The sequence below is a fragment of the Trachemys scripta genome, chromosome 6 (assembly GCF_013100865.1).
Source record: "Trachemys scripta elegans isolate TJP31775 chromosome 6, CAS_Tse_1.0, whole genome shotgun sequence".
NCBI lineage: Eukaryota > Metazoa > Chordata > Testudines > Emydidae > Trachemys > Trachemys scripta.
Window position 1 is genome coordinate 48,145,559 of NC_048303.1, and position 12,646 is coordinate 48,158,204.

At 36.2% G+C, this 12,646-nt stretch overlaps 1 protein-coding gene across 3 annotated transcripts in view; it reads right to left on the bottom strand.

Moving 5' to 3' along the window:
* Positions 1-12,646, bottom strand: part of SSBP2 (single stranded DNA binding protein 2) — a 277,842-nt gene that overhangs the window by 201,282 nt on the left and 63,914 nt on the right. For all 3 annotated transcript variants that reach the window (XM_034773207.1, XM_034773208.1, XM_034773210.1), the window contains exon 2: positions 4,666-4,738. In XM_034773207.1, the coding sequence (XP_034629098.1) occupies positions 4,666-4,738 (73 nt within the window). The remainder of the gene's footprint in view (positions 1-4,665; positions 4,739-12,646) is intronic.

Sequence of the window (12,646 nt, forward strand, 5' to 3'; positions counted from 1 at the left end):
ATTCAACAGTAATTTTCACAAAGGTACAGCTGTTAGGTAGAAGGGAATATCTAAAAATAGGAATTTAGCTACGACATAGGGGATATCACAAATCCGTCCACTAGTTACAGTTGGATATAGTATTATTTACTTGCTGTCCTAAACTATGGAGAAGTATTGGTGTTTAAACATGCAACATTATGACAGAGAGGTAGCAGCGATTCTATGTCAGTGGTGAATGAAATGAGTTCTACTTTTGTGAAGTGCTTGGGGGTCCTTTGGTATGAAAGGTGTTGATGTATAAAAATAATATTCTTAATAAAATGGACAATGGTTAAAGCTTGGATTTTTCAGAAGAAAAGTTTGAGACAGTTTGGTACCTAACTCCCATTGAATTTCAAGGCCCAATTCTCACGGAATTTCAAGAACAGCTGATCAGACACCTAGAAGGTCTGCATATAGCTGGCAAGAAGAGGATACACACAGCCCAAAGGTCATCCCAAACAAGCACCAATAAATCTGTTCTACCATGTTATGATGTATTGTGTAAGTGCTGCTTACTTAACAGCAAAACTATTTTATAGGGTTTTTTTTAATTTATTGGGACTATTTTTTATATCCTTCTGCTGGTTAAGTCAGTTACTAATAACTAACTACACAGGGCTCAGGAGGAAACATAAATAATGATAGCTAGGGATATAAAAAGCATCCTTTCAAATACAGAAATCCTGCATAAACTATACCAGATAAAGTGTAAATTGGAATAAAAGGCAAAGCAAGAAGTATAAAAACAATTTTTTAAAAACTCTTCAAATGCACTGGAATCAAGAAGACTACATGCATCCACTGGAAATAACTTGAAAAATTAAGTAAATCACCTGGAACAGATGCTATTCTTCAACGGGGTCTAAAATAAACATAAAGTAATGTACTAAGAAAGATGTGCAGTATGTACTTAACACCAAAATCGTTGTTGAACACTGGAAAGTCATTGATCTGGAGTAAAATTCATACCTGTGCAGAGGGCCAACATAAAGCCTATGTACTACTTAAATCCTTCAAAACATGGCTTGAGGGGGATTTAACTGGTGCTTAGGCTTTGTCCTGGCCCTCTTCACAGGGGTACATTTCACCCCAGTCAGCATCTTCAAAACAAGAGCCTGTGGAAAATAAGAGAGAGCTCTCTCTTATTTTTTATGAAGATTATATGTTCTTCTGTTTACCTGCTGGATATTAATCTGTCTGACTGCATAGATTTAAATCTAAAGAGTCTGTTAGGAAGAGCAGGCAGGAAATGAAACAATTCTAGAGATATCTTCAGGGAAAATATCAAGGGTCCTTAAGAGAACAATGAGCAGGCTATTAATAGGGAAATACCTATCTTACTGTCACCAGCCGGATAATTTTTCCAGGACTAGGAGAAAAGACACTGAACTGTTAAAAAAAGCCCTGCATAGAGAGGAAGGGGCATAGAGAGTGAGTGAAAAGCAGCTGGGGGAAAACACTGGGACAGATACAAGGGAAAGAGAACCTGCTGCAGGGGAGCCTGTCCTTACCAGCCCAGATGTCAGGTTACCTGGGCTAGGTGGAAGTTACCAAAACTAGCAAGGAAAGGATAAGGTATAGGTAAGACCCAGGTGTGTAGGCCGTTTGTTGTTTTACCCATTTTCTTCACTTGTTACCATCCTTTGGTGAATAAACAATACGTTGGTTTTGGAAAAGCTGTTTTGAGTCACTTTATCAATTGTTGGTCATATCTCCTGAAGGAAATTCTCTTGCAGGAATCAAGCCCTGCTAGAGGAGCCACAGTTGATTAATGGGGGTTGGGGGGGCTGCAACTCAGAGATTCAATCTAAAAGTGATTGACATCCAAAGTTCCACCCTTTAAAGAGGTTAAGGAAGCAAAGCCTGTCTCCTGAGGGGTGCACTTGAGAGGGGACTATGAAAGGGTCCAAAGTGCAGCTCACCCTGTAACTATGACAGAACCCAATGGGATTCTAGGACTACTGTGAATCTCAGTTTTAAGAAAATTCATTTAAAAAACTGAGTATCACAAAATCTGGGAAAGCTTAAAAAAAATTCCTTAGGACATTATTTTACAGACTAATTGATTGCAATGTCAGATTTCCTGATATCCATCTGAAATTTTCCCTTTCTTAATTTTGTCCCATTACTCATAGTTACACTCTTGTACAACTTTAAATAATGATCTTTGTTGCTTACACTTTTCAAATAAGTATAAACTGTTAGTCATTGCTTAGCTAAGCTATACATATTTAGTTTTTTTAGGGCCAAATTCTCAGCCTCAGAACTGTTCTAAATTATTTTGGCCTTAAATAGCCCCACGGACTGTTATGCTCAGTTGAGAACTGCTAGAACACATAGGTGCTCAAGCCATGCCTCTTTCTTCTGGCCCTGCCTCCTAAACTGGAACCAGAAGAGAATGTGGCTTAAGAGTGCCTCCTATGTAGGGTGCCCAGACAGCAAGTGTGAAAAATCGGGACGGGGGTGGGAGGTAATAGGAGCCCATATAAGAAAAAGCCCCAACTATTGGGACTGTCCCTATAAAATCGGGACATCTGGTTACCATACTACTATGTAACCTACAAATCCCCCACACCATAAGAATCTTAATTTGGCCTGGTCTGATGGGTTTGTAGTCCCATTGCACCTATGGATCAAAACAAAGAGGACAAAGCATGCTGGAGAATCTAAGTCTTCATCTTCCCTTACAAATTAATCATCCAGCTGACTTCATTTTTGTTGCTCTTCTCTCATTGCCCTCTCATACGCCAATATAATTCTCATAACAAGATATTCAGAACTGAATGTAGCAATTCAGATGCACCAAACTTATATAGGAAAAAAAGGACTCTCTTTTTATCTGTGATACAGAGATTCATCATGTGCACCCCAAAACTGAACTGTTTTTTTTGGCACCCATATTGCATTGCAAACACATATCTAATCTGCTATCCACTATCACTCTATTATCTCTTTCATCATTTCTGCTTGCCAGGATTCTCTGCCCCACTGATTTATCTGTTTTGGATTATTTCCCCTCCAAATGTATTAGTGTACAGTTTTTGAGATGAATCATATTTTATTATCTTCAGCCCAGATTTCTAATCTTTCTATGTCACTTTGTATTATTTTAAAATTTAAGATAGTTGTAATTTATCCCAACATAGTATCTTCTATAAATGCCATCAATGTTCTGTTTACTCCTTCTTCTACACCATTAATGAAGAAGTTAAATGAAGCCCACAGATCTTTGCCGTATTTAGTAGATACCGCACACCAATTCAATGTTGCTATTTATCACGGCCTCTTGTTCATGATAATTCAGCTACTATTAGTCCATTTTACAGCGCTTCTATCTTCTCAGATTTAAATTAATTTTGACAGCAAGATTTTGGGAGACACCATATTGAAGGCTTTTTCAAAATTCAAATGTCATACCTAAAATGTTCCCCTCATCTACTCACTTTGCAAACCTACCCTAAAAACAAAATAAGCAAAACTTTACCCTGCAAAATTTATTCCTTATAAATGAATGCTGGTTTTGCTGAGACAAATTATCCTATTAATTTTTTATATTTTTCTCTTAATTATTTTGCCCCTACTTTAATAGAGAGAAAAACTGGATATATCAGATGGTAACTGCTGGAAACACTCTTTACTTTAAAAAAAACTAAAAGTTCTACCACAAATTTGCTTTTCTCCAGTCTTCCAGTGGCATGCCAGTTGTCCAGGACTGTTCAAAAAGTCATCAGTAGCAAAATAAATGTATTACTATTTGAATCTGTGCCACCTGGGATAACTGATTTTGAGATGTGGAAATTTTCCAAGTTATTACCTTGCCTGCTCTTTATTCAATGCTGTTTTCCCAACCTCTTCTTTACTTCCCACTTGTCAACTTATTTTCTTAAATATTCTTGTTAAAGAGAGATTTTAAAAAGGAGTTCAGCATCTCTGACACACTTGTCATTTTTTCCTATCATAAACAAAGGTTTCTGAGAACTAATTTACTTGGATTTTCAAAAGACTTACAGAGTCCTTTAACAAAGTCTATGAAGACAAAATTAACATAGGGTAAAAGGCAAAAGTACCATCAGGTGTTAAAACTGGTTAATCAACAGGATACAAGTAGTTATAATACATAATTGCTTCTTGAAATTAAGAGAAGTTGTTAATTGGTATCATAGGGATATGTACTGAGACTATTGCTGGTCAACATTATCTATAGAGTATATACAACAGGGACAGTCTGGAAATATAATATAGTATAAAATATTTCATTGCCATGTGTTTAGAATGGCTGCATTATCCACAGGTGGTGAAACCATGAGTAAGTTATGCAGGTCATCCCAAGCAAATACTAATAAAATTATGTATTCCCTAAATGCCACATTTGTTACAGAAAACAAGTGGGATCTTTATGTGATTAAACATGGAGGGACGGGGTACAAATCACACCAGTGAATTGTTTTGCGAAGTTGGGGATGCCTTGTGCCAGAGATGAGTGAACACCTGGTTAGCATAGACTTAAAAATCCAAGTTTATCAGTATAAACTGATATCCACTGTGTTGTTTTATTCCTTTTTTAAAAAAAAACATATACAGTTATTCTATTTGCACACACTATCAAAATTGTGAAAGAGAAGAAAACAATGGGAAACGTACCTCTGATAAAAATGTCTGGGCAGATTTCTGTGCTCCTACATGGAGCAGATATTCATATACATACAGTGCTAACCTGGAAAATGAATGAACAAAAGGTATTCAGTATAGAAAATCTGTTTGTTGTTTCCTCTGGTTTGGTTTGTTGCTTTTTTTTTCTTTACGAATAGTCTCAGAAATTAACATATTGAACTATGTACTGCTTGACTGCAGAAAACATCATGTACTAAAAGTGTCAGATCTACTATTATCTCAATTCTCAACTTTTAAACTAGAGTATGTGGGTCAATCATAGCAGAACTGTTTAAATAGCACTTAACAAAATATTATTAAAAAACCCAAATTAGTCTATGTCAATATTTTAATGATATTTTGGACAGATGCCCAGTTAGCTCATAGCAGTTCAGTTACTGCTGCTCTATATTTATCCACACCAAGCCAAGCCTGCAATAAAAAATACAACATATCCATAAATTATAGCAATACTGAATTATTTTTTCAAAGCAATTTTTACTTGTGGAAGGTACCAAGCAGTTAGCACCTTTGACCAATATCCTTTGTTTATTTACAGAACATGTAAACCACAGACTGCAGCAGTAAAAGCTTCCTTTGCTTAATCAATAATCAATGCACCCCCAACTCTGTTGTGGAGGGAGGGACCATCTCCCTAGGGGAAAATGTGAGTTAATCATAAAATTCACTGAATCCCTTGTATTTCTACTGAGATTGACGGTAAGGGTGTCAGTTATGGTCACAGCTCTGGAATGAGCTCCACAAAAGTAGACCCCTAGCCAGGCAAATCACCACTAAAATCAATGAGGCTCCATGAAGAGCTCATTGCATGGTGGAGCAGATTTTGTGAATACCTGTGCACTAAAACCAGGGCTGAGAACACCATCTCACATAGCCCACAAAAATGGCAAAGCTCAGGCCCTAATAACACAAACTGGATTTGAATCAGTGACCTATAGGTGAAAGGCTTTCTATCCCACTACCTTTTCCCAAAAGAAACCTCTCCCTGGCATATCACTTTTTCTCACAATGCAGCAGTTTAAGATCTTTCCAGTATACATTTCTTTTTGGGGGGATTTACATCTGTTCTGAAAAAACTGCTCTGCACAGAAATTGTATGTAAAATGTCTCTGCCCAAGAAAAGAAAGGGAGTCTGGCTATTACACTGTTTTAAGGTTGTATGTCTAAAACAGAAAATGGCTTTGTTTTTCATTATACAATCAATCTGAGAAGAATTTGAACTAAACACTGTCGCTATTTTTAAAAGATTTATATTAAAAAAATGTGGTGTTACTAAAAAAAGAGGTACAAAAGAGAGGTAGAGAAAGTCTAGTACTGCTCAGGACAGTTCATTTTACCACTTGGTCAGATAATGTTCAGAATCAGCAAAGGCACTGATTGATTGCTACAGTAATTAATAGTCTATAAAATGTGAAAATAAAATGTGACAATATAAAATACAAGGGAGAAGTTCCAAAATACAGATTTTTCTTGATTCATATTTTGCTTAGAGTATTCAGTCTCCTCTACTATATTTCCAGTATCATAAATAAAACTATACATTTGATTTCTCCTGTATGTCTTAAAGTAACAAAACCTCTGATTCCTTCTAGTCTTAGCCCTGAAAGTGGTGGTAATACGCACATTTTTAAATTCAGGAATATCATGTATTTACAAAATAATACTGATATTAATTTGCATTAAACACCATTCTTATAACACCATAGCGGGGAAAGTATTTTAAGCATTTTAATAGGCTACTATATTGTTAGGTGCTCAATTACTAACGAGGCTCTCAGAAATTGGGATGGGTGCCAATAAAAGAAACTTGAGAGATAGAAGATCATTCATACTGTAGTTTCTCACTCCTAACATACGTTTCCATTATTTAATCCAGAGTTGATGGTTTACCTGGCTCCAACTTGTCAGACTACAAGTGTGAACAAGAAAGCTGAAACTTGGTGACTTAATTCTTTCTACTTGTATCCTCATTCCAATTTTAAGAAATTTGTGGATGTAGCCAAAATCTAAAACCAGAATGATCCAAAAGGGAAAGAAATGAATTTTTTATAAAAATAATCAGGATAACTTGACACTTAAAAACTTCTGAGACACAGAAGCTGTTTTTTTTCTTCTTCTTTGTTTTTTGTTAAAAACAGCATAATCTCTGTTAGTTTAAATTCACAGTCTAGATGTAAAAGGATCGATAGGGTCATATTCTTTCTCTCATTGCAAAGGAAAACAGGAAAGCACAAGAACCAAAAATTTATTGAAGAAACACCAAAGTCATAAGACTACCATGTACACCAGGGGTAGGCAACCTGTGGCATGCGTGCCAAAGGCGGCACACGAGCTGATTTTCAGTGGCACTCACACTGCCCAGGTCCTGGCCACCAGTCCGGGGACTCTGCATTTTATTTTAATTTGAAATGGAGCTTCTTAAACATTTTCAAAACCTTATTTACTTTACATACAATAATAGTTTAGTTATATATTATAGACTTATAGAAAGAGACCTTATAAAAACGTTAAAATGTATTACTGGCATGCAAAACCTTAAATCAGAGTGAATAAATGAAGATGTGGCACACCACTTCTGAAAGGTTGCCGACCCCTGATCTACACAAAGCTTCAGCAAATATTGTACAATGATATCTAACCTACACTATAGTACTTTAATATTTTTAAAAAAATTTTAAATCTCATCTAAAGACTCCTGGATCCACCCTGTGAAGCAGATAACACCCTACTGGAGCTCCAGTATTAAGCACACCTATTTTCTGCCCTATATGCTCCTCTAGCCAGTGTGTATTTTGAAAACCCGAGGCTTCCGCGTAGCATTCCCACAGACCAAAAACCAAAACAAAAAAACCAATCCCAGTTCTAAAAGCTCTACCTTTTACAGTGTAAGTGAGTATACTCTGCAAATTAAAATAAGGGATTTATAATAATGCCACAGACTTTCTGAGATGAATTATTACATCCTGGTTTAAATGATCAAAGTAGTAACTGTGGGAAGAAAAGGTGGAACAATATGCAAAAATACCTTGTCTACATGAAAAACCGGTTCAGATTTCAAGGGAATAAGACATAAGATATCCCTGGTTTTAGGTCTTGAAGAAGGCTCTCCTGTGGGAAACTAAGGTTAGGATCATATTTATTGAGTGATTGCACAGTCCCACTGGTAGAAACGTCTAGGACCAATTCGGAGGAACAGCTTCCTTGTACAAAAGTGAAGCAGGAGGAAAAGCACAGGCTAATCCAATTGGCTCTTATCTCTAATTTTTTTACATCCCTTGTTGTTATTCGTTCAGGAAATCTTTAGGGAAATTAGCATTATAAATTCATCCAAAAATAAATGTATTTGCCTCAGAAATAAAAAGAAAGATAATACTGTTTTCTGCATTAGCCACAGCAGAGGGATCAACGAAAACTGAAGCTCTGTGGAAAGACAGTTGAAGAAATCAAAGAAGTAATACAGAGCTACAGTGCAACAAGGGGGATTAAGGGAGGTAGTGACTACAACTACACAATGAAGAAAGACTAGAATAAGGAGGTTAAAATGGACATAATCTAGGCATATAAAAATTAGCAGACAGATAAAATTGCTGATTAATTTTCTGGGCTGGTATCTAAGAAAAGAACAGTGAGACAAACTTTGCCTCAGAAGGGCTCAGGCCCGAAGTGATTTTTACAAAGAATGTCTTTACTTGACAGACTAGTGTAAGAAATGGACCACCAAACAGCAAGTATTAATGTCAAGCTGTCACACTCCCTTACTAGATGATAGTAAGTACCTAGGTTGAGGTAAAGCATGGTGACTAGTACAGCTTCTCCCATCCTAAAATTTTCTGCAGCAAAATTTTTATATAGGTCAGGTTTTTCTCAGATTTAGTCTCAGTTATGACAGGCAGAGTCTCTCAAAGTCATTTGGTGTCATCCAGCTTGAGAACATAGCAACTACCAACATGTTGATCAGTGGTGTCAGAGGTTTGCTGATGTACCTCTTCTATGAATTCAAGACTATTTTTTCTGGATACCCTCAATGCTGGAATTTTGCTACGCTGGTTTGTTTTTCTGTTTGCTTCTGCTCTTCCTTTGAGACAGTGTACACAGAAAAATAGAATCACAGCTGGAAGGCACCTTGAGAGGTCATCTAGTCTCACTCCTATGCTGAGGCAGTTCCAAATATACTTAGACCATCCCTGACAGTTGTTTGCCTAACCTGTTCTTAAAAACCTCCAATGACAGGAATTCCAAAACCTCCCTTGGAAGCCTATTCCAGTACTTAACTATCCTTATAGTTTAAAAAAAAAATTCTAATATCTAACCTACATTTTCCTGACTGGAGATTAAACCCATTACTTTTTGCCCCATCTTAACAGGACATAGAGAACACTTGATCACTGTCCTCTTTATAACAGCCCTTAACATATTTGAAGACAATTAACAGGTCCTCACACAGCCTTCTTTTATCAAGAATGTCCAATTTTTCTAACCTTTCCTCCTAGGTCAGGTTTTCTATCCCTTTCATCATTTCTTCTTGCTCTCCTCTGGATTCTCTCCAATTTGTCCACATTTTTCTCAAAGTGCGGTGCCCAGAATTAGACACAGCATACCATCTGAGGCCTCACCAGGGCTGAGTACAGCTGGATAATAACCTCCCGTGGTCTTACATGTGACACTCCTGTTAATATATTCCAGAGTTATGTTAGCCTTTTTAGTAACTGCATCGCATTACTAGCTCATATTCAACTTGTGATCCACTATAACCCCCAAATCCTTTTTAACAGAACTACCACATAGCTAGTTATTCCCCATTTTGTAGTTGAGCATTAGATTTTTCCTTCCTAAATATAGTACATTATATTTGTCTTTACAGAATTTCATCTTGTTGATTTCAGATCAATTCTCCAATCTATCACAGTCATTTTGAATTCTAATTCTGTCCTCCAACGTGCTTGCAACCCCTTCCAGCGTGGTGTCATCCACAAATTTTATAAGCATACTGTTCATACCATTATCCAAGTCATTAATGAAAATGTTGAATATTACTGGCCCTGGCAGAGACACCTGCTGAACCTCACCAGATACATCTTTCCAGTTTGATAGTGAACAATTGATAACTACTCTTTGAGTACAAGCTTTCAATCAGTTATGCACCCGCCTTGTAGTAATTTAATCAAGACCACATTTCCCTAGTTTGCTTATAAGAATGTCAGGTGGAACTGTGTCAAATATCTTACTAAAATCAAGATATATCACATTTACTGTTTCCCCTCATCTGCTAGGCCAATAATCCTGTCAAAGAAGGAAACGTGATAAGAAACATCCACACAGATTCCAAAACTGAAACACCCTTTAAGTCATTCTGGTCAATTAGTCACCACCTGAAGGTACTACCAGGAAATCAACAGTAATAATTCTAAGTATGTTGCAGGACTAACTTGTTAGATAATAGGGACAAGATGCTGAAAAGGATATAAGTAAGTTTAATGAGAACCTATTAACTTAAAGTAAAGCACTTCAGCAAATAGGTCCATTGATTAAAATTATATAACAAACTCCTTCACCTTCAAATCAGGGGATTAGAAAGAAAACTAACTTTCTATAAAGCAATGCATGAAAGTCTGAAAGCTCCAGTCTCTTTCTGGCTTTGTAGAATCCTGAAAGCCATACCCTGATTGAAAAATCAGTACCCTTAAGCCATACTTTTTGGCAGCAAGGAGGTTATTGTCAAACAGCTTTTTTTGATAAGGATTCACTGAGAAAATACAAGACTACAGTGTCTTCATTTACTTATCTTAAAATTATATTTTATCTCTTGTAACCACAAGTTGACATTTGAGAAACAGAAACTTGGCCTAGCTGTAAAGACAGACTTAATAACTCAAGGAGGGATATCCCAAATTCTAACTCTCGGGGTACATCTCAAAGGGAGTGAGTAGGCAAACTACCTTGAATCTATATTGCTAAAGCAGGCAACAAGAATAGAAATGCAAAGCAGCTCTAACTCTGGTTGTTTCCTGAAGTTCAAGGGCTGGGGTCAGAACAGTAAGATGATTGTAAGAATTCAGATTCCATTTTCTTAATCCAGTTGGAGACAGGCAATCATTACATATGGCTAGGGAGATTTAAGGCAAAAGAAAGTAAGTAGGGCTGTCAATTAATCACAATTAACTCATGCGATTAACTCAACAAAATGAATCGTGATTAGAAAAATGAATCGTGATTAATCACACTGTTAAATAATAGAATACCAATTGAAATTTATTACCTATTTTGGATGTTTTTCTACATTTTCAAATATATTGATTTCTATTATAACACAGAATACGAAGCATACAGTGCTCACTTTATATTATTTTTATTACAAATATTTGCACTGTAAAAATGATAAACAAAAGAAATAGTATTTTTCAATTCACCTCATACAAGTACTGTAGTGCAATCTCTGTCATGAAAGTACAACTTACAAATACAGATTTTTTTTGTTATATAACTGCACTCAAAATCAACACAATGTAAAACGTTAGCGCCTACAAGTCCACTCAGTCCTACTTCTTGTTCAGCCAATCGCTAAGACAAGTTTGTTTACATTTATGGGAGATACTGCTGCCCGCTTCTTAATTACAATGTCATCTGAAAGTGAGAACAGGCGTTCACATAGCACTGTTGATATTTACGTGCCAGATATGCTTAACATTTGTATGGCTCTTCATGCTTCAGCCATCGTTATAGAGGACATGCTTCCATGCTGATGACCCTTCTTAAAAAAATAATGTGTTAATTAAACTTGTGACTGAACTCCTTGGGGGAGAATTATATGTCTCCTGCTCTGTTTTACCCACATTCTGTCATATATTTCATGTTATAGCTGTCTCGGATGATGACCTAGCATATGTTGTTTGTTTTAAGAACACTTTCACTGCAGATTTGACAAAATGCAAAGAAGATACCAATGTGAAATTTCTAAAGATAGCTACAGCATTCGACCCAAGGTTTAAGAATCTGAAGTGCCTTCCAAAATCTGAGAGGGATAAGATGCGGAGAATGTTTTCAGAAGTCTTAAAAGAGCAACACTCTGATGCAGAAAGTATAGAACCCAAACCACCAAAAAAGCAAATCAACCTTCTGCTGGTGGTATCTGAGTCAGATGATGAAAATGAACATACATCAGTCCGCACTACTTTGGATCGTTATTGAGCAGAACTCGTCATCAGTATGGACGCATGTCCTATGGAATGGTGGTTGAAGCATCAAGGGATGTACGAATCTTTAGTGCATTTGGCACGTAAATATCTTGCGATGCCGGCTACAACAGTGCCATGCAAATGCCTGTTCTCACTTTCAGGTGATATTGTAAACAAGAAGCAGGCAGTATTATCTTCTGCAAATGTAATCAAACTCGTCTGTCTGAGCGATTGGCTGAACAAGAAGTAGGACTATGTGGACTTGTAGGCTCTAAAGTTTTGCACTGTTTTATTTTTGAATGTAGATTTTTTGGTACATTTGTAAGTTCAACGTTCATGATAAAGAGATTGCACTACAATACTTGTATTAGGTGAATTGAAAAATATTATTTCTTTCATTTTTATAGTGCAAATATTTGTAATAACAAATAAATATAAAGTGAGCACTATACACTTTGTATTCTGTTTTGTAACTGAAATCAATATATTTGAAAATGTAGAAAACATTCAAAAATATTTAAATAAATGGTATTCTATTATTGTTTAATAGTGCGATTAATCTTTTTAATCGCTTGACCACCCTAAAACCAAAGTTATTTTTCTTGCTCTGTACAGCTATGTGTCCCAATTAAACAATATGGTTTAATTGAAGTTCTGGTTATACATAATCACAAACTAGAATGTTATAAAGTTAATGTGGTAGAGCCAAAACCTCCTGTTCCTATTACTTGGCACAGTGGCAAAGTGGTATTCCAAGTATACTTTAAAAAGAACAGGAG